Genomic DNA, 26,811 nt, shown 5'->3' on the forward strand with positions numbered 1-26,811 from the left:
GATGGGGCATGACGATATCTGTTCATAAATGCTGCATTTTGAGGGAATATGGGACTGAAAGCTTTAAGGATTGTGTGTGTGTGCGTGGGTGTGTGTGGGTGTACGTGCGTGCGTTTGTGTGTAACAGAAACTAAGTAAAAACTTTCAGATCAAAACCATTCGTCATCCTGACTCCTGCATACAGGTCTTTATATGACCTTGAACCAGTGAAGATATGTAAGTAACTAAGTGTTACAAAATGGAAAAAAATACGATTCTGCTTGAAAGTTTCTTTTTTTGTTTTTTGTGTATGCTTTTGGTTTTTGAGGCAAGAAGGTTTTTGGAAATTAAAGCAATAAAAACTTAACCAAGTTCAGACTTTTTTTTTTTTTTTTTACTTTTATTTTGGAAGCAGGCAGAATAGTTTATCTGAACAGTACAGTGAGTTTTTGACAATATTTTAAGTATGACCAGCAGATGGCGAAATTTATCAAAAGGTTGCTTCACTGCAGAAAAAAATACAGGAATGCACTCTGAGAATTTAAATGGTACAAAATGTGTTTTATTTGCAGCTTTCTTGCAAAACGATGAGCTTTCTTTAGGTAGTTGCATTAAATTTAAGATAATAGCTCCATATTGATAACTAATTGTAACATGACATTTACACAATTTAATTGTGTAAAAGTCCTCTGGACAGATGAGAATTGATTTAGAATTTGAAAGAAATTGACTCAATATTGTTACTATCCGCTGTCCTCTATTTATTCAACTGATTGTTTTGTCTTTAGGTGAGGGGAGGAGCAGATTTATAATGAAATCAGAGACAAATGAAGGAAGATAGGACAGAGGGATCCAGAAAAACTTGGCATCCCAGCCAGCTCCATAACGTGTGCGTGGATGCTGGGCAGTGAGAGCATGCTCCATGCACCAGGTAACCTTGGAGATATCTGGAGAGCACAGGATGTTCATAGAGAAGCCCTGGATTCTTATATCTGTAAAAAAAAATAAAAAAAGACTCAGTGAATTAAGTTATTTACTTCTTTGAGAATTTAAACAAGCATCTTTTCTACCCACAGTCATCTAAGTATGTGGCACCATACGAGTCCTTAACGTCTTGATGAAGGCGCGCCCACAACCTTTTCAAGTCAGCATTGATGAGATCTACGCTGGTTACACCAGACTTGAAGAAACCTGGCTCAATGATGCTCACTTTTATACCGAAGTGCTGCATGTTCCTCCTGAGAAGAATGAAACATGTTTAGTCCCATGTGGACTACTGTCTCAAATTCATCTCAAAACACCACAAGACCAATGACATGCTCAATGGTATGAGCATACAATTAGTTGACTAAAATATTTATGCGCACAATAGATTTTCCCCTCATAAAATATCAAAAATATCAGCCAGAAACATTGAGGGGATGTAACTGGGGGAGCTGTCAATGCCAGTACTATCTGTTCATCTAACTACTGTAGATTTCATGTCTTTAGAAGGATGAGAAATGATCACCTCTTGGTTGTAACACATTAAACAAGACTGCTTTTCTACATGTCAGTTTTATTTTTTCCACCCTTATAAACAGTTTGTTACACCCATCAGTCATTTCCTTTTCTTCAAGTATTTTATTTACAGCAGACATTTACTCTCTTCTAACCTTAGTGGGGCCATTTTTTTAAAACAATAACTGCATCTTTTAATCTGTGGAAAAATCTGGCAATAATATTCAAGCTAGGCACATCTCTCACCTCTAATTTAAAAACCTTAAATGCAGAAGATGTTTTCATTTCTCTACCTGAGACTGTCAGAGAAAGCTTCCACACCCCATTTGGACAAACAGTATCCTCCACCGGTGAGAGACAGCCTCCCCAAAATGCTGGCCACGTTCACCACTCTGCCCTTGCCTTTCTTCAGGAGAGGCAGAAACTGCAAGGTTACATCAATAACCCCGATCAGATTTACATCCAACACCTTTGTAAAGTCCTCCAGGTGCATCCATTCTGTCGGTCCGATGGGAACCGACCTGCCAGCATTATTCACCAGCCCCCAGAGGCCTGCGGGGGAAAACAGAGGACAATCAGCTAATAGCACTAAGATCCACAAAACAAAACTCTCCTGTAAAAGACGGCCTTAAAATTTTCTTTGATTTCCTACAGTTTGACACTCATATAATTCTATCTGAAGTTGTCTGACCAAAGTTGTGTAGGTATTACAAACTGAATGAACACTATACATGTCAAATAACTAGTTTGAAGAAAGAAAGAAAAAAAAAGCATCTATGAAAATGTTCAAGTCTTGTCAAAAAATGTCAAATAAAATTGTGTCAAGGTTACATTGTGATTGGTTGTTCTGTTGGAAACAGAATCCTCTCTCCAATCTTAAGTCTGTTTCAACCTTCAGCTACTTTTCTTCCAGTATTACACTGAATTTAGCTTTTCATGTATTTTACCATCATTCCCACAGCATGATACTGCTACCACCTTTTTTCACATATAGCATTTACTGTTTGTGGTGATGAAAGTGTGTACACAAAGTTCTCTGTCACCCAGTGGTCCATCCCCGCTCACCTCGCTCCCCCACCTCTCTCTTCACAAACTCCATGGCACTCCGAATGCTAGCACTGTCTGTAACATTCACAAGGAGAGTCTTCAGTCTGGGGCTTGTCGATGCTGCCAAATCTGCAGCACCTTTCTCTGTGAGACATCCAGCTGTGACCCTGAAGCCTTTCTGGTCCAGCTGTCTGGCCAGGAGGTTCCCAAAGCCACTGTCACAGCCAGTGATGAACACATGCTTCTGACTGAAACCACCAATCCTGTAGGAATCTCTGATGTACCAGCGGACAGCGGTGTAGCAGGCCAGAAGTAACATACACTTGAACACCAAATTTGGCAGAACCTGAAAGGCAAAAAAATATTAAGATCCCAGTTTATATGCATAAATCGGACAGGGAACGAAGAGAAGAAGATGTAGTGTTAAGATAAAGTAAAAATAAACCTACCTCAACAAAACCGCTCACTGCTTCATCAACTTGCACCTAAGAGGATGAAACTTTAAATGACTTAGTCATTGAATCAATTCAGTTTTATCTTACAGTGACAATTTTGTCATGTTGGTCAGAATCATGTCAAAAATACTTATTAAATTATTAGAATAATAAAAAAAATCATAATCCAAGTTAAATTCATGCAATGTTTTTGGAGTTCAAGAATAAACTAAACGTGGACGACAATATACACTTTTATATAATATGAATAGAGAATACAAACAGCCTGGTTATTGACAAACTGTTTGTGTTTCCAACACTTCCCATTCTAAGACAATTTTAATTTCTTGGTCATAATTTTGTCCTTTATAAAATGAAAAGACTCCATCTTCATCAACCACCTGTGCTGGAAGGCCAAATCAGCATTGTTTCTGAGGCCCACACAACAGGTCAGAAGTTGGACATTGCACACCCCAAGGTTCATAGGTGTAACTTCCCAAAGGACTGGTGTGGACATGTTCCCACTAACTTTGGCCTGATGTGGACAGTCCCCACCAATATTTCATCAAAGAGGATGAAATTTTTTATAAAGCACAGGAGCCAAAGTTTGTTAAATTGTAAACCACCATGGCTTCTGCTGGTGAATTGTTTTTTTGACATTTTTAACTGAATAAACATAACTACATAATAAACATAAATAATAATGACCTTTACATATAGTAATAAACATTTCCATATATCACCTCCAATGTCCATGGATCTCTCAGTTGCCATGTCAGCTGTTTGGGATTCCCTCTGTTCTTATGTCACAGCGCTTTCTGATTGGCTACCTGTCACATTAAACAGGCTGAATTCTCATTCCCAGTCAGGGAAAACCCCGCAGGCTGAGATAATCGGGCCAAGGCAATGACAAATTGCCAAGTCTAGGCTGGTCCGCGGTAATAAAAAGGTTGGGGACTACTGGCTTGTCCACACACTTAAGTTGCAACTGTCTCAATAGCATGCAGTTGTGTTATACACAGCTCTACTAACGAGATGGCATGTATGGTTTGATTGAGACTACCTCAACATTTCTCCAACTTTGTTTTCTATCACCTTTTTTTTTTTTTTGCTGATTTTTACTGTTTCGTGTTTTTTTACTGGCAATGAGCTGAGAGGTTGTGCCTATTGCATCCTGCTGTCCCCAGTTTTAAATTTAACCCACAACCATAAAAAAGAGGGTGGGAAGTGGGGGACATTCAACGCAAAACAGTGGTTCAACATAGTTACAGCAAAAACACACTTCTTGAGCTGCAACAAGTTTTAAGGTACATTTCTAAAATTGATATAATTAGCTTTTTAAATCCATGCTAAAAGTCATTTCACCAATTAATTGTAAACTAAAAGAGTTTATCAAAATACTGGACAACTGGGTCTTTATAAGACTTGATAAGCATGCATTTAATCATTAGTGGACTTCTGGTGACGAAAACGTGGTATTTTATTGACTTTTATTATTAACGCAGTCATATTTTGACATTTAAAATCACAGGATCAGTCTCTATATTCCTTTTTATACAATACTTACAAAATCCTCTTTTGCTTTATCATGACAAGGCCAAAACAAACTGAAGAAGCTAACTGTGCTTTCATTGATTTTTTTTTCAACTTCTATGCATGAAAAGTCAAACCGTAAAATACAATTATTCAGAATAAACTGATTGGAGGTGTCACAAATTATACTCGATCTACAAACTGCAATACTCATACCTCTGTTCTTCATCAGCATATAGAAAACAGTCAGGCTGGTCCAAGTGTATAAAGAAACAAAGAGAATAACGTAAAAATATTCTTGTTTTGTGCACCACCACGTCATCATTCTCTTGCAAAGCCAAAACCAAGAATCCTCGATGTAGGTGCTTTCATCTTCCACCAGAGGGCAGCAAATTTCAGTAAAAAATATTTTCCTTTAAAAGTGAAAAATCCTACATTTACCTCTGAACGAGTTTTTGATGATCATCACAATCGATCATTTCCAACACAAGCACCAACACATACAAAATAAGGATAATGTAAACATACCATGGTTACAGCTCTCCAGAAGTAGCCTCTTCTCACCTTCAACTGTACAAACTAATCGAGAAAAACATACACTTGCCGGTGAAGTTTGCTGCTTTATCTGTAGAGTCAAGGTCCATAGCGAATATAAGGGAAGGAGTAAATGGTTCACCAGTATGGACTTGTGAAAGATCCCAAACAAGATTACATAACTTTCAGTTTTGATAAATGCGTTCCCTTTACGTTTGAAACCACTGACTTTGTCCAAGAGCAAAGATTTCACAGCACATCACATTGTTTCTGTTTACTGTTTATAACTAATTCAGAAACTGTTATTCAAAATACATGTCATACAGAGAACTTTATTTTCAAAAGCACTACAGAGCTTTACTTTTCAAGCTCTGTAGTGATATACAGATCACTACAGAGCTTGAGACGTAAAGAATGTTGACAAATTTTGACAGACGTGCAAAAGCTAACATTTACTGTTGTGAAAATAACACACACAGGATGCTTCTCAAATCATAGATACTCTGGGTTTGGGACTGTATCGAAGGAAAAATCTATCTGTAATCCAAGTGGGCATGTATGACATGGGCAACCAGAGGAACTTGGCATCCCATCCTGGGGAGTAGCGGTAGCGAGGGTGGATGGAGGCAATGGCGTGCTCCATACAGTGGACTACCTTCATCAGGTCGCTGTCTCGAAGCTGCTTGAACCTTTCATCCAGCTGTTCGAGACCTGAAGGAGAGGCAACGTTTTGCAGTGGGTGATCTGGACATGATTTAACTTCTAACGTAGGAATAAATACATAAATAATTATAAAACTGTGTGTGAATGACTACATGCAAAGCACTTTGGCTGATTTCAAAGTTTCCTTTTTTACAAGCAAATTGGTTTCTGTTTAGTGAAATATTTACTGAAGATGTTAATTTATCTACTTACTTTCTGTCTCTGAATCTTTATCTAATATAAAGTTAAATGCCTATAAGCAGGGAAGATAAATGCATTTTTGCTCATTGCACAAACTGTAAGAGGTCAAGAAGTCCAAGCTCGTTTCACGTTCAGCCTTCTGTCAGTCCATGAAAAAAAACACCTGACATATGCTCTACCATTAATCTTATCTATCTGCTAAAGACGTGATTCAAAACAAATATTTGCAAACTCTTATTAAGCCTTTTTTGAAGATATCCTGTTCAATGTGGTTTAAAACTAAAGTACTGCAAATACTACTTCAAAAGCAAATAAATTTCAGGTACCTAATGGGCTGCAATAGCCACAAAATAGATAGGTTCAAAATATAGGCATAATTTTGTAAGACCTAAGAACAAGGTTGTTTTTAACCTGATAAGTTTAGATAAGTTTGAAACATTTTATAAAATGTAAATGCAGATTGATACAATTCAATGCTCCTTAAATTTTAGAGGAAAGTCTCTATTCAATATTTATGGTTACAAAGGACATTTTAACCACATGCCATTGGGAGTGTGGGCATTTGGACCTAGTTGTTTTTATCATAAAAAAATAAGAAAAAAAGGGTAAAGATAAGAGGAGATATGAAAACTCACATGTCTCCAAGTAAGTATGCCCATAGTCATCCTTCATATCCTGAGGTAATCTTTCCCAAAGGTTCTTGAAGTGGTTTTTCAGCATCATAGTGTCAGTCACGCTTGTTTTGAAGAAGCCTGGCTCAATGCACAAAACTTTGACTCCAAACGGTGCCATGTTTAAACTAAAACACAGAAATAAACATTAAAAAAGGAGACTATCTCAGTCAAGAACAAGAAAAAAAACAAAACAGTGGTCCTTCTTACCGCAGGCTGTCATTAAAGGACTCCACTCCATACTTGGACACACAGTAAGGCCCCCCAAATGGACTGATTCGCCCGAACACACTAGCTACATTTACCACTCTGCCCCGGGCCTTCTTGATGAGAGGGAGCACGCTCAGAGTGACGTCGATCACTCCATTGAGGTTGACGGCTAGCATGGATTTGTAATCGTCAATGGTGAGCCAGTCTATGGGACCAGACGGCGTGGCAACTCCAGCATTGTTTACAACAGCCCATAGACCTGAAACAACATGAGCACAATATGAACCCTGGTATTTTTCTGTATGAAACATTTTCTCTTTGTCTTAATAGGTACACTACATATGAATTGAAAATGGCTCATTTTACACATTTGCAACCCTCCCACCCCCCGGATCTACATAACACATAGATACTGTTCCGGTCAATTTGACCCGGCAGTCAAGTTGAAAGGTCAAAACATATTGTGACAGCAGGGACAGCTACTCTCTGGCTGGTTTGTGGGAAAACCTCACACATATCCAAAAACATCATAGAACAAATATTGACTGAAATGGTTAGTACTGGAGTTAATAATAAGATACAAAATTGGGAGGATTTTTTTGATTTCTAACACTATTGACTAATTAATTGATCCATGGGTCAAATTGACCCAAGAACATTATTGCTGTATCTCAGAAACAAACTTAACAGGAAGTTAATCAACTGATAAAATAAAACTGGGGAGGAAACCACTCACCTTTCTCTCCAACAAGAGTCTTAATGGAAGCTGCCACCTTTTTAACACTTTCAGACTTGGTGACGTCCAGGGAAATGGACGTCAGCCTTTCGGAGGAGACCTTCCTCAGCTCAGTTTCACCCTTCTCCGTGTAGCAGCCAGCAATCACACAAAAGCCCAGCTTGTCCAAATGTTTGGCCAGGGTGTTCCCAAACCCTGAGTCACAGCCAGTGATGTACACATATTTGTCCCCCTTGTTGGGAACTCTTTTGCTTTCTTTGTACCAGCGATAGAGGTACCAAACAGCCACCAGTCCGAGGATATACAAGAACATTGTCTTTATTTCTGGACAAAGGAAACAAAAATAAAATCACAATTGTATTTCAGTCAACAGATGTTCTCATTAGTTCTGCACTGTGCATCTCTAAACTTTGAGACAAAATATTTATAATATCAGCAAAAGGGCAATTAATTAATTTAATTCAAACAAACTCATATATTTATTAACTATTTATTGTACTTTTTTTTTTTTTAAGTATTGATGTTAACAGAAAGTTCAGTGGAAGAAAAATCATAAAATTCACCAGAATTTCTGAATGGAAATTCTGGTGATTTTATGATTTTTTTGTGAAAAGGATGTTTTCATTTTCCAGAAGGACCTGGCGTCTGCCTACACTGCCCAATGTAGAATTACTAAAGCCTCAGTAGGGTTGATTATCTTGGAAACTGATTTCTTGATTTCTGTTAAAAAAAAAAAAAAACAAGATACCAGATAAGTACTAGAGGCCCACCGTTTCTCCTTCCCCACCTGTTCTGGTACGTAGTTGTTTAGCTTAAGGTAACATTTTAGAAGCATCTGGCAAGCTACAAATGACATGTATGTTAGCTCTCTGCCTGGAGGCTCAAGCAGATAAGGAAGCTGGACTAATTATAAGCAAATATTATTCTGTTACACAACCAGTTGTACAATGGAAAAAAGTATTACGTTCTGTGCAATTTAAAACTACTATAAAGCTTTGAGTAAAACAATAATGATAATCAACATGCTAGTTTTTTTTTGCATTTTGATTACTTTTGTCTTAAGTAAAAGTCATTAAATTATGCAATGCTGCATTGTTCAAAATTTTTTATACACACATCTTTAAAGCTTAAAAACATGATACCATAAGAAAAGTGTTGCTAAGTGTTGCTCAGATCAGCCTGTTCTTAGTCTGGGCAGCTTCAGAATGGCAACCATTGATGACTGCAAGATAAATTAAAGATTTTTCATTTGAATGAAAACCCGTTTGAACACTTTGGCCTCACCAGTCATTAGGAAAACTAGTAGGGGTAGAATATTGCAATATGACAGGAATTTTGAGTGTTCCTGTAATCAGCAGTGGCCAGTGTGACAATACTCAATCAGTGGTCATTAACAAAATAGAGATGAATCAAGCCTTACAAGCCGTGGGTAAAACACAAAAAATCACAATCCGAGCTTTTTACATGTCAAACTTGGATCCAGAAAATCTAAAGGCAAAATAACATTAGTGTGAAACTTTTGATTTTTGTGTTGTGTTTCATAAAAAGTAATAGGACAAATCTGAACTCTGCAATAAAATATGTGATAAACATTAAGGGCAAAGATTTCTGGAGCAGAAAGATCAGGTTTCCGCATCATGAAGAGAGACTTTGTTAACAGGGTACTGCGTTTGGTTCTTGACATTCTGTAACAGCCAGAAATTCAGCACCAAGATCTTTAAAGGTGTTGATAGTGAGATCTTAACATGGATACAAAAATCAAGCCCCCAGTGCATGATCATGTTTCTATTGTGTATTTTTATCTACATCACAGTGGGGAAACACTGCAGTGGTTTTGGTTCCCAGTTCACTTTAAAACATGACATTCCTGCAGTAAGATGACACCAAGGAAGAAATGGTGATGTAACACAGTATTAAACCTCCTATAAAAAATAAAAACACAAGATATAACTTTTATTAAAAACAGTATTTATTCTGACAGCATTTAACATATTATTTGTTGTAATAATGTAAGTGAAATGATGATGATTTATCAACTTATGGAATAAACTGTTACTTACTTTAGTAGTAGGGCTAATTTTTGCAGACTAGAATATACTTTTGTCATCCTGCTTAGATGATATCAGTTGATATTCAGTCCGTCTATTTGCCTGGGAAGAACTTGCAGTACTAATAGGAGAGCTTGGTGACACTAATCTAATTTCCAAAACATAAGTTTCTGTCCGTGAAATATACCTTTTGAGAGCAGCAAAGAAAAGAAAATGTAGTATTCTTTCAACCCGAAGCAGATAATCTGGTAGTACAGCAACAGGTTAGGGAGGGGCATTCTGTGCTCCCTTTGCTCCATACAGCTGAAGAGACCCCTGGAAACTCTGGCCCTTTGTATTAAAAGGTCTATAAATTGTTAGAATGACATGTGTATCATTGTTTGAGGTTTTACAAGTAATAACAACGTAAAACCCTGATAATACTAGTCGCCAACCCATGCTTAAACAGCATGATGTAACCAAAACTGTGAAGTGTGTTCTGAAACAGCAGCTATATTAATAAAATATATATGAACACAGAAAATAGAACTGATGGATTTGAAGAAAGAAAATGAGAAAAGTTAAGTACTGAAGCTGAGTTAAACAACAATCATGTAATCCTAAAACTTCTTACATGAGGTGGGCTTGTCGAAACTTGTGAAGCAGCATTTCATCAACTTCATGCATTTCATAATAGATAGATAGATAGATAGATAGATAGATAGATAGATAGATAGATAGATAGATAGATAGATAGATAGATAGATAGATAGATTAAAAATAAAGATAAGAAAAAAACTATGTTTCTGCATTTTGTAGAAAACACACACACACACACGCACAAAGCAAACCAACCGCAGTCCTTAATGCTTCCTGTGCGCTGCCGAGCCATCAGGCTGGGTAACTGGCTGAACAAGACTCGGGAGTCACGCAAAAGGGATAGGATGAAAGGAGGTTCATCCAGCACGTCTCCCGTCGTTTTAGACGAGAGACGCGCTGCGTTACGCAGTTTGATAGTTTCTGTCCACTGGGTACATGTGCAGCGCAAGCTGGATAAACAGGTTGTGAGTCACTCCTTCTTAATAATGTTTGAGGGAAACACATCCTGCACATATTGTAGTAACAGTAACATTTACTTTAGCAGTGCACGAATAGTCTGCTGTCAGGGTTTAGACAGGTTAACGTAAGCACATCTGATTATTAATAGCGTAAATGACATTTCATCCCAGTATTAAATGTTGGTTTGATTGAGCCATGTTATGACATAGCCGAATTTAATTTTACTGAGGATAAAAAATAATATGCCTAAAAAAAAGGGGGAAAACTTAGACAGAAGTAGCCTACGTTTATTGTTTTCAGTTTTTACGCACACCGAACACGTTGTGTGTGTGTTTTTTTTTTTTAAATAAAGATTTTAAGAAACACAATAGATCCGGACAAAAACTCTTATTTCTAAATGTATTCAGACTAACGTCCTCTACGATATTTCTTCCTCTGGTCTTCTAGGCAAAAACGTCGAATTTACAGGATCATAAAAAATATCTCTGAACTTACCAGCGTTTTCTATTGCGGCCACTGCCTGAATTGGAGCTGCAGTCCCAAGAGAAACAGGGAATAAACTGGAAATTGCCACAAAGTTTGTTTTCACCCGACTTGATTTGGTGATTTTCCACCCTGATTTCCGGCGATGTCAGCAGACATGGCAGACGATCGCCATCTACTGATTGAGATTGTCATTACAGTGTTCAAGTGCCATGTGGCGTTCATTCCTTCACATTATGTGTTCTCTACGTAAATGTAGTAGCTACATGTTTACAGAAAAACCTATGTGCATATAAACGTGCTTACTACTTTTATGTTTCACTTTTGTAATGCATCCGCATTTAACTAGAGATTACAGTAATCGTTTGGCAAGACATTTTAAGCTGACAAACAATGCTTTTTTAAAATTTTTGTTGGCTTGTTGAAAAGACATAAAAGGATATCAAGCAAAATACATTGCCCAGCCACTCAACCTAATGTTTGATTAATAATAAAATATTTAAAATGTAAATGTTTTAGTGTTGCTAATTCATAATTAACAGTGATTGCTAATGTAATACATTGAAAATCTTCAAACTGAACATCGCTGCATTCTTTGTGTCCTTGACAATATACCAAATGATGAAATGTTGTTTTTATGAGTGTACTTGGAATAACAGATTGTATTAAATAACATATTTTATCAAATCTAAATGTTTTTATTTTTGTTTCATGTAGTAAGCATGAAGATCACGGCTCAGATGCAGTCATATCTGATTTGTTGGTGGAATCAAGCTCTTAGCTCCGTGATATAGATCCTTTTTTTTTCTTTTTTTTTTATATCCAGGCATGGATAAAAAAGGTCCCACCTTCTCTCTAAATTATCAATCACCAGCCTTGTCAATAATAGTTGGCTGTAAGGAAGGAACAAACTCCAAGAGCTCTGCACTGCTTGTACTAGTGGGCATTTATCTCCTATACAACAACATAGTTACATAATCCTTTATTAATACCCACATAATGCATAATTACGACAACTGAGTGATCATTTCACTTTTTTATTGTAAGAGAACTATTATAGTTTTCATGTGACCATATTATTGGATTTCGAAATGAAGCGTCATTTGTTGGTAAAACCTAGGGATAGAAAAAGAAACTTGGGGTGACTGAAATAGAGTTAGTGTTGTTTTTTTTCAAAGCAACATACAAATTAAGGAAAACTGAAGTTACAGAAAGGGAGAAGAGATTGTTGTAAGTCCCAAAACTTTGAATCTGTTGAAATGTTTGAATGTGAGAAGCACAACCATCGGCAAGATTTAACAAAAGGATGTCAGTAAGTGGATAAATATGGATTTGTTGTGCAACATAACAATAATTCAGTCAAATGACAGTGTCGATATTTATTTTACTGATCTAAATGAAACGGAAAGGTACATTTGTTTTTGCAGCACTATACGTTATGTAAACAAATTTTATCAGTATAAATGGGGATGGTTATAATTTTTAATAAGCCTTAAATTACTTTCCTCTTTATTCCTTGCCAATAAATGTCTCAAGAAGGCATTCTAGTCTCCGGAAGGAGCCAAAATGTCACAACAAGGTTTACTAATGTACCATTAGAAATTCACTCATGATCATAATCAATGGCCTCCCGGTCATTACTCCCATTTTACAGTCCTCATTGATTAGGAGGAACATAAGGTTACATAGAAGCTATTCTTTGTTATCAAAACAGATTAGCAAATATTAATGCTTTGATCAAACTTTAGTCCAATACATTGCAGGTGCATTAGACTAAACCTTGCGGTTTTGATAAATTTTTGCTTTAAATTTGCAGCCTAGTTGATATAATTGTGAACATGACCCTTATCAGTCTAACTGAAGTGAAGATAATAGGAAAATAGAAGCATAGGTCAACTTGGTAATACGATAAAAACTCTTTGCAAGAGCCTCATTGTTGCTGGTGGATTGAGGAAGACGTCCAGGTAAGGTTCATTTTTACTTTTCGACTGCACAATCATCTCATTTGCTTTGCTTATTGAGGAAACAAAATATTAATATTAAGTTGGTTTTCTTTTAATAGAGCTTTATCTTTGTATTAATTTTTAAATTAATAAATCATGTTTCTCCATTGATTTTTTAAAATGTTTTTTATTACTATTTCAGGTTAACACTGTCCTAAATAAGACTGTGTTGGCTAACATGAAGAAATCTAAGCATGGACTATTTGATGCTGATAAAACAGGCAAGAACGCTACATGGGACAAAGATGGTAACTTCAAACTAGATTTTAATTTCCTAATTTTATCTTTCTTTTAAATCTGATAACTTTTTTTAACTTAACTCTGCCTTTTTTTCAGCAGGCACTCAGATCAGGTGAGTTCACAATAAGACGCTTTTGTTATCTTTAAGATTACAAATTTATATTATTTCAAGATTTACCTAGCGGCAAGTGGATTGAGAAAGATGTTTTTGTTTTATTTTTCAGAGATGACAAGGAAAAGGAAAAAACACTAAGCATTGGATACTTTCAGTTGGTAATTATTTGCTTTTGTTAAATGATTTCCTATATATCCTGGCTTTTGATATCAGTTTCTTTGTTGTAAAATTAATTAATTAAGTGTTTTAAGACACTGTGACAGTTTTTTTCTTTTGTGTCTTGCGGTCATTGGATCCCTCCAGATACTCTGGCTTCCATTTACAGTCTGAAAACGTGACTGTCAGGTTAATTGGTTACTCTAAATTGCCAGTAGGTGTGTGCATGCATGGTTGTTTACCCTGTGTGTTTCTGTGTTACCTTGTGATAAATTGGTGACCTGTCCAGGGTATACCCCACCCTGGACTTAATCATTGCATAAGATAAGTACCCGCCTCCTACACCTCTGCAAGGACTGTCAGGCATAGATAATGGACGGGGGATGTCTTTATACCTAAACCTGGTATTAAATGCTATGTCATCCTGAGCTAGACTAATTGTTTAGCAACAGTGCACCAGACCCATCATGCCCCAGTTTGTTCCAGCAAAGCTCCATGAGCTTTGGTGGATCCTGGATTGTTCCTGAACTCTGTAACCACATTTGTTTCATCTGAGGGGAACAGTTTGGGTGAGATGGTTGAAGTTTTCGATACAGGTGGGGGTTCCAGTAGGACAATGCTCCTTAACACATAAAAAGCTTGTGCACCCAATGCCTGTTTGTAAAATGATTGAAATATTTTTTATAGAATTATTTCAACAAAATGGTTGTTTAATTGCATAATTAAAATGCCAGATTGATACAACATTTATTTGCATGACGAGTGTATGGAATGACTTGACCCCAAAGCTCTTTGTCTTGCTTTATCTTTATAACACCCCCAAAACTCTCCTAACTCAGGATGATGCTGCTTTCACTTTGAAACATAACATCAGTATGATGACACTGTGAAATGTCTGCTAAAACATATATCAGTGTATGGTACAGAATCTGCACCCATAGTCTGGGCTCCATTTAAGTTTTCAGGTCCTGAAAGAACCCAGGTTGCTTTCAGCTTATCTACATTGTTGGCTCTGATGTCCTTCATCTTTGCCTTAAAATTTCAATTGACTAATTTTGAGGTTCAGGTCAGTTTTCTGGCCAGTCAAGCACAATGGTCATTTAACCTGATATTGGTAATTTTTGCTGTGGAAAGTAATATTAGCTTGTCCATTAAATATATGTTTCATTCCCATTATTGTATAAAGAAAGGCACTTGTATATATATTTCTTAAAGACAACCATTTATGAGAGAAACTCAGCACTTTTTTCTCCTTAAAGTTTCGATTTGCCACCTGGAGAGACACACTGATGATGGTGGTGGGCAGCCTGTGTGCCCTGATCCATGGCTCGGCTTCACCTCTCATGCTCCTGGTGTACGGCATGATGACCAACACTTTTGTGGCTTATGAGCTGGAGGTTCAAGAGCTCAAAGACCCAAACAAGGAGTGTTTAAATAACACCATTCATTGGACCAATGGCTCCATATATGAAACAACTGATAATACCACGGTTTCTTGTGGGTAAGTCAGGAGTGTACTGCTAAGGTGTTTAATTGTTGATTGTTGCTTTCACTTCTCTGTCTTCACAGGGTGGATATCGAAGCGCAGATGACCATGTTTGCATATTATTACATTGGCATCGGGTTAGGTGTTCTGATTGTTAGTTATTTTCAGGTTTGTGTAAACATTTAGCTTTAATTTGAAAATCTTCTGAGCAGAAATACGTCACAGATGAAAAAAAAAAAGAATGAACAACTAGTGTTTTTGTGTTTTAGATTGTCTTCTGGGTGTCAGCAGCTGCAAGACAAACTCAGAAAATCAGAAAAATGTATTTCAGGAAAGTTATGCAAATGGAAATTGGATGGTTTGACTGCAACTCTGTTGGGGAACTGAACACAAGGATTTCTGAGTAAGTCTTCAGGTAAAAAAAAAAACTGTCACTGTTGCAAAAAGAATTACATCTAATACATTGTTTTTTCTTCTATCCTCTCTCCCCTAGTGATATCAACAAGATCAACAATGCTATTGCTGATCAGGTGTCCATTTTCATAGAAAGGATCTCAACGTTTGTGTTTGGCTTCATGGTTGGATTCATTGGCGGGTGGAAGCTGACTGTGGTTGTCATAGCAGTCAGCCCTCTGATTGGCATAGCTGCTGGATTAATGGCCATGGTAGTAAAATGACTTACAACCAGGAAGGAGATGACAGTTTTTAATTTTTCTGAGAGTTTGTGTCCTCTACAACTTAAGGCTGTGGCCAGACTAACCGGAAGAGAGCTGACAGCCTACGCAAAGGCAGGAGCAGTGGCAGATGAGGTCCTATCATCCATCAGGACAGTTGCAGCTTTTGGAGGGGAGGAAAGGGAAGCTGAAAGGTAATTCTGTTAAACTGTGCGAATGATAAAACAATTATTTCCTACTCCATTTTGTTCATCCATACTTGTACTTCAATGATTTGTTGTATTTAACAAGAAGCGTTTTGATTTTAATCTGTGAAGCACTGTTTTTGTTGCTGTTAGAGTGAACAGTGAGCATAAATGCAGTTTGATTGATTAATTGATGTGTTACAGGTATGACAGAAACCTCATTGAAGCTCAGAACTGGGGTGTAAAAAAAGGCTCAATTATAGGAGTGTTTCAAGGATACTTGTGGTGCATCATCTTTCTATGTTATGCCTTGGCCTTTTGGTACGGATCTAAACTTGTCATTGACACCAAGGAACTGACTCCAGGGAGCCTAATTCAGGTAAACGAAGCTAAGCACGACATATATTTTATGTTGAGCAATGTTTTTATTTACAAAAATATTACATTTAAAATCTAATATTAAGGCTTTGTCATAAATGAGACACTGAGCATCTTTAAAAGCATTTAGGATGCTGAAGTTCACATAATATTTAAACTATAAATAGAATGTACTACTATAATGAATAATACATGTTTTTGAAAAAACAGTACAATTTTTGATAAAGTTACTAATGAATTCACTCATTGTTTTTTTTAGCTGATTACTAATGTGTTTATTTTCTAATTTCACATGAGAGAGCAAGTTAATTTGAACTCTAAATAAAAATTACTGTAACCACATTACTTTTGGTTCTCCTGTTTATTACCTTTTAATTATGAAATAAGAAACATACAGACTGAATATATATTATTCAAAAAAGTGATTCAAACAAATTGCTTTTCAAATAGTTAATTTATTACACACTTCTATGCATACATATAATAAAACATATTTTTATCTTTTCTAATAAAACACCTGGAACAATATGAAATATCCTTGACAGACAAAATTGATTGATCTCTCACAAATATCATATGTGCTACACTAAAACATGAATATGTCTAACAACAACACATATTTTAGCTTCTTGTTCAACAGTGTACTTCTGCTTCAATGTTTGGTTGCCCTGTTATATGTCAGGTTTTCTTTGGAGTGCTGATGGCAGCTATGAACCTTGGACAGGCCTCACCATGTCTGGAGGCTTTTGCTTCTGGTCGGGCAGCAGCAAAAACAATTTTTGAAACAATTGATCGGGTAATGTAACATGTTCTCAGAGGAAATAAAGTTTGGGCAGAGTTTGAAACACTATGGCATAAGATAATATGTTTCTACTTTCACAGGAACCAGAAATTAATTGTTTCTCAGATGTTGGTCATAAATTAGACAAAGTCAAGGGAGACCTGGAGTTCCACAACATCACCTTCTTTTACCCATCTCGACCTGACGTTAAGGTAACTCAACTTACCCAAAGTCTATCTTGGTCTCGCTTTGGTCTCAGCAAAACTTGTGAAATTCCAACTGCTTACTCAGATTTTAGATAACCTGAATATGCAGATCAAAGCAGGAGAAACAACTGCTTTTGTTGGACCAAGTGGATCTGGAAAAAGCACCACAATTCAACTCATTCAAAGATTTTATGATCCAGAGGAAGGAACGGTAACAATCTGCCTGCACAGCTAGAACACATATAAAACTAAAGGCTTCATAATGATTTTTTACTGTAACTCCCCATTCCCAGGTGTCTTTGGATGGCCATGATATTCGCACATTGAACATTCAGTGGCTTCGTTCTCTCATTGGTATTGTGGAGCAGGAACCAGTGCTGTTTGCCACAACTATTGCTGAAAATATACGGTATGGCCGACCTGGAGTAACCACGGAAGAAATCATCCAAGCAGCAAAAGAGGCCAATGCTTATAACTTTATCATGGCTCTCCCACAGGTACACCTCTGGGTAATAATGAAATGTACATGCTGGTATTGGATTTTGCATAATTAAAAAAAAAAAACTAAAATACAATTTTGGATTGATTACACAGAGGTTTGACACTCTAGTGGGTGAAGGTGGAGGCCAGATGAGTGGAGGACAGAAGCAGAGGATTGCAATAGCTCGAGCTCTCATCAGAAACCCTAAGATCCTGCTGCTGGACATGGCCACATCAGCCCTAGATAATGAGAGTGAAGCTGTAGTACAAGAAGCTCTGGATAATGTCAGTTCTCTCAAAAGAAGACTTTAAAAAAATGTAACATTTCAACTTGCTCTGGGGAATGACAGCCAGATTTTCCTGCAGGTACGTGCAGGAAGGACAACCATCTCCATAGCCCACCGTCTCTCCACAATCAGAAATGCAGATGTGATTGTCGGATTTGAACATGGACGTGCTGTGGAGAGAGGAACGCACAGCGAGTTACTAGAAAAGCAAGGTGTCTACTTCACTCTTGTGACCCTGCAGAACCAAGGTTCATCCAACACACCAAATGGTAAGACATTTGACAGATATGACAGCAAATAAGATTAGAAAGTATCTATTTGTAAAGGCTTGTCAACTTTTTGACCATTAAAATGTCCCAAATTAGTGTTAAAGTCTAGAGCAGATAAAAAAGTTTTATATAAAAAGTGCAGGTTTAGAGATTAGTTAAATTAAGAATTAGCATACTTTGGTTAATTTAAATGATTTTGTTACTATTTAACCCAATGAATAAATAGCTTTTTATGATATTACTGTAATAAAGATATGATGATTCACTTTGGCAGAAGTCTTGGACAATATTTACTAGCTTGCTGTGTGGTGGGCAAAGCTGTGGAGTCTTTCAACTATTACTTAAAAGGGAGTGGAATAATACAATAACAAACCATTTGAGAATTGACTCAGATGGATGCGTGTTTGCATTTTGTCATATTGTGTTGTGTTTTGTTTTCAAATGCAGTAGCTGTGGAATTTCTAATGTACAGTTGAATGATATCATGAAAGAATATATTCAAGAGCACAATTATTAAGTTATTTTTTATGCCAGCCCTAGATTAGGGCTTTTATGAGATATAGTCCGATATCTGTGGAAATAGGTTCAGTGAAGCTCCAGGGTGGATGGACTGATGGACTGTTGGACACAAATGTTGTGAACCACAATGAACAACAGGATAATTCATCATGAAAACAGGGAGTGAGCAGTTTGTGAAAACCAAACACAGAAAAGCAACCACCTAAGAAGGAGAGTTATCAAAACATGACTGAACTTGAACAGAACAGAAATCTTTGCTCTTTGGAGGGCATAACATGCAAATATGATTGAAAAAGAAATATTGTTACAAAGTCTCTGAGTCAAAGCAGTTTTACCTTTAATACTACAGTTAGCACTCTGCACTGTATGTAATTAGATCTGTCTGCATGATTTGGATTGTATTGAAATACATTTGACTGATGTGAAGTGATTTGAGACCAAATAATTGAATATGAATTCAACCTCATTTTCTGTTATGTGCCTTGAGGGTGCAATAAATGTGTGTAATTACAGCTACATTACAACATTTGAGTTGAACTGAACTGAATTTCTTTCAGTTGAATAAATGGTACTATGCACACACATTGGGAGTAAATAGCAGCAGGTAAAGGGCAAGGTAATGATGATAAATCATTTCAGTGTAGGCAAAAAGTGAAACCAGCAAAACAAAACTATCAAAGCTGAAACAAACAAAGCAAAGATTTTCATTGTTAATCAGCAGACTGCATAATGACTGAGCAGCAGGACTTGTTTTATCACCTTCATCATATGTTTTCCTTTTCTTTTGTTATTTGATATTTACAGATAATCCCTGACCCATTTTTAAGGCTGGATGTAAAATAAGAATTTTTGCCTAGACAATGGTGAAAACATTACTCAAAAATGTTCTTTATTTTAGTGTGTCCACTGTAAACAGAAATGTAAAATGTAAACACAGCAATACACACACTCTTGATAAAACAAGCAGCTCTTATAGCATACAAGCCTAAACACACCCCACCGCCCTACCTTTTGCTGAGCAGGCTGTTGGTTTTTCTGTCATCCCTTTCCCAACCTAAAATCATCAGAGAACTGTGGATGGACCCAGAAGTAGGTGTGCATGTGGGAGAGCCAAAGAATCTCACAGAACTAGATGTGCTCTGCATAAAGAGTAAACAAAGCACAACGGTAAAACTCAGCTGGCATGACAGACTGTGTTGACTAATGGAAGTTGTTACATTACTTTTATTTCAAGATCATTTTCTTTGTTTGCTTTGTGAACATGTATAGAAGGAAGTTACAAATGATGTCATCGGTAGCTATGAAAAAGGTATTTGGATGCTCTGTGAGACTAGATCATTTGAACAGCCACTCAGAATAACACATCAATAAATCATAAAACCAATGCAACACATTATCACTATGTTGCATTGGTTTTTTCAATACAGGGTTAGGGGTAACAGGCGAAAATCTTCCGTTAGGTACACATGCCATTCACGCTTTTGGTTGAGGTGGCTTGAAACTTTCAGAGATGTTATAAAACTTCTTTGATTATTCTTGTTGCAGAAGTCATCACTGAGCCACAAGAGGATGATTTGGATCTAAAAGTGGAGTGTTTTAGACATGCAAGTTGTAAATCTACCAAAAGGTAAAAGAGATTGTACATTTCAATGAAATTAGCACTAGATTATCAACAGAAAATTGATATTCTCAATCTCAACCAGCAGGAGCTCTGTACGTCTGCGATCTCGAAGCTAATTGTCAATTGACTTTGTCCCAGATGCATTGTCCGGAAGTTTCATGATCCCTTCGGATCTCCAGATAACACCTGAAGATGTAAAACCCTCCATTTGTGATTAAGAACTTGCTAAATCTATGGCTAGACTCAGTTTAATACAGATCTGTCAACAGGTGAGAGAGGAAGGCCCTGAAAAGAATGAAGAGTCAGCTCCAGTTGCACGCATCCTGAAGTACAACCGACCTGAGTGGCCATACATGCTGTTGGGATCACTGGGAGCTGCAGTCAACGGCTCGGTCAATCCCATCTATGCAGTCCTGTTCAGCCAGATTCTTGGGGTAAGGACTCCTCCCGTGATGACTGTACAATAATGTCCTTTGTTACAAGTTGAGCTGGTTGGATTGGTTATCGTTAACAGATTGTTTAGTAAAGCAATTCTTTTTTAGATTTTCATATTCTGTGTTTTTTTTCAGACTTTTGCCGTTCAGGATTTAAATCAGCAGCAGGAAGAGATCAACGGGATCTGCATTCTGTTTTGCATTGTGGCTGTGATCAGTTTCTTTTCACAGTTTCTCCAGGTTATTTATATTGCTCTTAAGAATTATGCAAATTGTCATAACGTGTTTATAAAAATGTGCACACGTGTGGAATCTGCGCTGATGCTAGTTGTTAGAAAATAAACATTTTGTGGATTTTTTTTTGCAAACTCCATAAATTTAAATACAAACCCAAGAAACATAACAAAAGAGCACATGTATGCTTATTGAACAACAGATATTGCTAGCAATTTTTAAAAATTGGAAAATTTGAAAGTGAAAATTTGAGAAGATATAAAATAATTCATTTTAATATTTAAGGCTCATCTAATTGCATGAAATTTGTATTTTAACAGACATATGTTCCGTTTTGAGAGATACTTTCCTCGAATCCATCCATCCATCCATCCATCCATCCATCCATCCATCCATCCATCCATCCATCCATCCATCCATCCATCCATCCATCCATCCATCCATCCATCCATCCATCCATCCATCCATCCATTAAACAATCTACATATATCACAAAATAAAGAGATTCTTGAAACAATTCCTTAAAGTATGCATTGAAACAGAGTAAATAAAAAACATCAGCTTTCAAACACTGGCTCACATTTGTTTTTTTTAGGGTTATGCTTTTGCTAAGTCTGGAGAGCTGCTGACCCGCCGTCTGAGAAAAGTGGGCTTCCAGGCCATGCTCAGACAGGAAATTGGCTGGTTTGATGATCCCAGGAACAGTCCTGGGGCTTTGACAACCAGACTGGCCACAGATGCATCCATGGTGCAAGGGGTAAGTTTTTGTCTTCAGGGTTGTATTTATTTTACTTATTGGGGTGTTATTTTAGGATGGTGAGTATAGTCATGACTAAAATTATTTCTGCAGGCAACAGGTTCCCAGATTGGCATAATTGTGAACTCACTGACCAACATTGGAGCCTCGTTCATCATTGCCTTCTACTTCAGTTGGAAGTTAACATTAGTTATCATATGCTTCCTGCCTCTTATTGGGCTGTCTGGTGCGTTCCAAGCCAAAATGCTGACAGGATTTGCAAACGAAGATAAAAAATCTATGGAAGCAGCAGGTCAGGTAAGCTGCTGTTCCTTCCCAGTACCAAACCAGATCATTCATTACTGAGCTGATATTTTGCTGTGAGATTGAGAGCTACAAATAGTGTCTGTCCTATAGGTATCCAGTGAGGCTCTTGGCAACATCAGAACCATTGCAGGTTTAGGCAAAGAGCGCTCATTTGTGGAATCGTATGAGCAAAAACTGGAGCTGCCTTTTAAATCTGCCAAGAAGAGAGCCAACATCTATGGCCTATGTTTCGGTTTTGCACAGTGTGTAATCTTCATGGCATATGCTGCTTCTTTTAGATATGGAGGTTACCTGGTCAGAGTTGAAGGGTTACCCTACATGCTGGTGTTTAGGTTGGTTAGACCCATGGTAATTTAAAAATATATATTTTAATATCATCCTTGTGTTTATTCTGCTCTCTTGCAAACTGTCCCTAGAGTGATTTCAGCCATTGTGATCAGCGGAACGGCACTGGGCAGAGCTTCCTCCTTCACTCCAGATTACGCCAAAGCCAAAATTGCTGCTGCTCAATTCTTTCAACTGTTGGACAGAGTTCCTAAAATCAGCATCAACCAGACAGATGGACAGAAATGGGTCAGTGGGTTTCAAATTTTTAAATACAATTTTTTGCATTTTGTGAGTGTGTATTTTAAGAACAACCTTACCCATTCATAGGAGATATTCAAAGGAGAAATTGAGTTTCATAATTGCAAGTTTACATATCCGACAAGACCAGACATTCAAGTGCTGAGTGGCCTGGTTGTTTCGGTGAAGCCGGGACAGACTTTGGCTTTTGTTGGGAGCAGTGGCTGTGGTAAAAGCACCAGCGTCCAGTTACTGGAAAGGTTTTACGACCCAGATGAGGGACAAGTGGTGCGTGTTGGTCAATTTACATGTAAACAGCACAAAATACTTTTAAAAAAATCATTTTGGTTAAACTGTGCTATTTTATTTACAGTTAATTGATGGTCATCCATCCCATACCATCAATGTTCCCTTCCTGAGGTCTCAGATTGGCATAGTGTCACAGGAACCAGTTTTATTTGACTGCAGCATAGCAGAGAACATCCGATATGGTGACAACACTCGCACTGTTGCCATGGAGGAGGTTGTGGAGGCTGCCAAGAAGGCCCATCTTCATAACTTTGTGATGGGTCTACCACATGTGAGTGGAAATGCCTCTTTTTAATAATGATGTTTTTAAAATAACTACTGTAGTTATCATATTATTATGTTCATTTAGTGAATAAACTGAACAAAAAACTTAGTCATGTCCTGGTTAATGCCAGTTTTGTATGATGAAGACTGTAATGTCAAATCTTAATTTGAGGGTTAAAATGTTTTTTCTTTTTCTTTTTAAGTCAGTCAACAACTGGAAAGAGTAGTTGTCTATCAGGTGAAAAATTAAGGATCTGACTCCAACTTTTTGGCCTTCCACATGTTGATGTGATCCTAGGCTAAGCATTTAACCCCATCTTGCCCATCAATTTGTTTATGAGACCATGTGTGCACCTTCATTAGTGAAACTTGGTGATTGGATGTCTAATACCAAACAGTATGATTAGAAATATTCTGTATAAATTCATCCCATATCATTCTAATGGATTTTTTATTTGATTCAGACCTACACAATGCTTTTGGTTATATAAAAACAAGCATCCCTTTTTTTTCCTGTTACTTCAACTTTATACTATTTTGTCTTGGTCTGTCACATAAATCAGAATGAAATACATTGAAGCCTGGCGCTAACATGTCACAAAATATAAAAGTTGAAAGGGTATTTCTACGTATTGATGAGTTATGGAGAACAAACAATAATCATGTTAATTTTTCATTCTCTTTACCACTTGAAAACACTGGTAGAAATATGAGACTCAGGTTGGTGCCCAGGGCTCTCAGCTATCAAGGGGACAGAAGCAACGCATTGCTATTGCTAGAGCGATTATCCGAAACCCCAAGATCCTGTTGCTAGATGAGGCGACTTCTGCTCTGGACACAGAGAGTGAACAGGTGAAGAAAATAATAATAATAATAATAAAACATTAACAAAAGAGATTCAACTAAACAAAGTACATTTTCTGATATGCATTAAAAATACCCTTGCATGAAACCCCAAAAGTATTTTGTCTTGATAGAGCTTTGTTTATCTGCAGACTGTTCAGTCTGCATTGGATGAAGCAAGAAAAGGACGGACCTGCATTGTCATTGCTCACCGGCTCTCCACCATCCAGAATGCAGACATTATAGCAGTAATGTCCCAAGGAGTAGTCATCGAACAAGGCACACATGATAAACTCATGGCTAAGAAGGGAGCATATTACAAACTGGTCACAACAGGAGCTCCGATCAGCTAATCACTTGGAGCAACAAACAGTATTGAGAATCTTTGATAAACTAAATCAGTATATCACTATGAATTCAATGATGCTGTGGTGAGTGCATGTTTTAAATTAGAAGGTAATTTCTAAACTAGAGAAAACAAAACATTAGATTTTGAACTTTGAAAATCTCCAAACCACATAATATTACAAAATTTGAAGATGTGCCTTTTTAAAATATTTTTTCCTTCTCTTTTCTTTTTTATTATTTTAATTCCTACATGCCTTTCAGTACATATTGACCAAATCATCTTTTGGTTGTAGTGCCTATACATCAATATTTACATTATTATCATCAGTACTATTTTAACTTTCATCATAGTTAAGCTGTGACCACAGCTAGCCTCATCTTTGTGACTGTTTTTGGGACCCATGCCAGCCTGGATTCTCTTAGACAACTTTAATTAGCACAGAGTTACAAATCACATCAAATCATTGCTATGAAGCTCAAAATTGAGTTGTTTCTACTGATCATTCTTGAGATGTTTCTACAACTGAAATGGAGTTCACCTCTGGTAAATTAGACTTGATTTGAAAAGGGACACATCTGTTTATATAAGGTCCCACAGTTGACAGTACATGTCACAAGCATAAAATCACAGGAGTTGTCTGTTGTCCTCCAAGACGTTATTGTCTTGAGGCTCAACTATCTGCTGTTTTGAAGGTTTGAATGATCAGTGGCCTCTACTTAATTTGTCCAGAACACTGACACAAATATGATATACCACCTGCCATAAACATGAAGGAGTCTGCATTAATGTGTATAGCTGTTGTCATGAAGTGTCAGTTGCTAAATAATGACACTTTTAATGCAAAGTTAACATTTAATGAACTTTTGATGCAAGTTTTAAATCAAACTTGCTTTCAAAGTGTTGTTATTTACCAAATGACACTTCTTGACAACAGTCATAAACATTCATAAAGATTCCAGGAGTTATGTCATGTTTATGACACTGCCTTTGAAGTTTTATTCACACCCCTTCAAATAAAGTGTTAGCAAAGCCGTTCCTTAACAAGAGCTTCATGGCGTCTTGTCAGGAGTTTGCCCAAAAAAAATAATGTGAAAGACTTTCTGACCATGAGTAACAAAATTCTCTGGTCTCATGACCCAAAAGTTGAACTCTTTGCGGTGAAAGTTAGGCTCACCTTTTCACCAGGCCAATATCATACCTACAGTAAAGCATAATGGTGACAGCATCATGCTATGGGGATGTTTTGCTGCAGCAGAAACTGGCAAACTAGTCAGGGTAGAGAGTAGATGAATGCAGAAATGTACACTACAATGACATCCTGGGCCCAGAAACCTGAAGTTTTTTTAAGCTTTAGCAAAGAGCCTTCTCTCTCAAAGTAGTTACATCATTCAGCAGTGGGCCTCAGGTGCAGCCGATGCTAAGCAACCAGAGACTGTGAGAAAAGACGAAATGGGTCTCTACGCAGGAATTTAATTATCCATTTAATCTGGTTACATCAGAGACTCTGTTCTGCATCATCACTTTTAAATTGATTAATATCTGAATTTTCCCGGAGAAACTGCTAAGAGACACACAAGAGATTATGAAATGCACCCTGAGCAGGATGCACACATTGACAACGCAAACAGAGAGAATTATGTGTGTGATTCTGTTAATTTAACAGTCAAGGACTTAAAGATGCATGAATGTTTGTTCATATGTTCCAAAGAGAAACTTTATAGTGTATTCATGTTTTAATATTGTATTTGAATTTTTATAACCCACATAACAAAATATTATGCTAGTTATCTCCAATCTGCATCTTTTGTAAGAAGTGTTCACAAGAAATTTTGATTGATGCAGAGAAGGTTTTTCTTTTCAAAGTTAGAAAGTTGTTTTTCAACAATTAACCAATTATTTATTTGATTCATTTTGTGAGTTAAACACAGATATTTATAAATTGACAAACTCCTTCTAAAGTGATTAAATCATCATGGTGTAGGGTTGTACATAAATCATTTTAATTATTGTAAGTTAGATTAGCCTTCCTTTCAAAATACTGTAGATATAATACCAAGAACATAAACTTGAGAAATATTCTCATTATGACTGGGATCAAATGATACAAATGTATTATTTAAACTAAAAAAAATATATTTTTTTCCCCACATGAATTGCAGTTTAGTGCTTCTGTGTGTGCAATAACAGTCAATCTTCATTTTCTACAAATTATAACAAAATGTATTGAAAACAAGT

The 26,811-nt window shown here is 36.9% G+C and overlaps 3 protein-coding genes across 3 annotated transcripts; 1 reads left to right on the forward strand and 2 right to left on the reverse strand.

Moving 5' to 3' along the window:
• Positions 1-396: 396 nt before the first annotated feature.
• On the reverse strand, positions 397-5,110 carry rdh1 (retinol dehydrogenase 1). The gene is made up of 6 exons (XM_055031311.1): positions 5,022-5,110; positions 2,976-3,011; positions 2,545-2,872; positions 1,773-2,031; positions 1,054-1,217; positions 397-971 (listed from the first exon to the last, which is right to left on the reverse strand). Exons 1-6 carry the CDS (start codon positions 5,022-5,024, stop codon positions 745-747), a joined length of 1,017 nt encoding a protein of 338 aa, XP_054887286.1. The 5' UTR covers positions 5,025-5,110; the 3' UTR covers positions 397-744.
• Positions 4,423-11,247, reverse strand: dhrs9 (dehydrogenase/reductase (SDR family) member 9). Its single transcript, XM_055031312.1, has 5 exons — positions 11,129-11,247; positions 7,548-7,871; positions 6,812-7,070; positions 6,566-6,729; positions 4,423-5,738 (listed from the first exon to the last, which is right to left on the reverse strand). The coding sequence occupies exons 2-5, from the start codon at positions 7,858-7,860 to the stop codon at positions 5,515-5,517; spliced, it is 960 nt and encodes a 319-aa protein (XP_054887287.1). The 5' UTR covers positions 7,861-7,871; positions 11,129-11,247; the 3' UTR covers positions 4,423-5,514.
• A 1,745-nt stretch (positions 11,248-12,992) lies between these two features.
• Positions 12,993-26,807, forward strand: abcb11a (ATP-binding cassette, sub-family B (MDR/TAP), member 11a). The gene is given in 28 exon segments (XM_055031601.1): positions 12,993-13,080; positions 13,262-13,367; positions 13,456-13,471; positions 13,584-13,632; positions 14,890-15,131; positions 15,200-15,284; positions 15,386-15,519; positions 15,610-15,781; positions 15,860-15,984; positions 16,180-16,354; positions 17,036-17,149; positions 17,236-17,346; positions 17,426-17,551; positions 17,634-17,837; positions 17,935-18,105; positions 18,187-18,376; positions 20,441-20,522; positions 20,602-20,710; positions 20,786-20,950; positions 21,086-21,190; positions 21,780-21,941; positions 22,035-22,238; positions 22,338-22,579; positions 22,664-22,820; positions 22,902-23,099; positions 23,185-23,391; positions 24,090-24,236; positions 24,380-26,807. Coding segments are annotated over 27 exon segments (3,963 nt in total). The 5' UTR covers positions 12,993-13,080; positions 13,262-13,297; the 3' UTR covers positions 24,581-26,807.
• Positions 26,808-26,811: the final 4 nt, after the last annotated feature.

The sequence above is a fragment of the Poeciliopsis prolifica genome, unplaced genomic scaffold, assembly GCF_027474105.1.
Source record: "Poeciliopsis prolifica strain line A6 unplaced genomic scaffold, Auburn_PproV2 SCAFFOLD007, whole genome shotgun sequence".
NCBI classification, from domain to species: domain Eukaryota; kingdom Metazoa; phylum Chordata; class Actinopteri; order Cyprinodontiformes; family Poeciliidae; genus Poeciliopsis; species Poeciliopsis prolifica.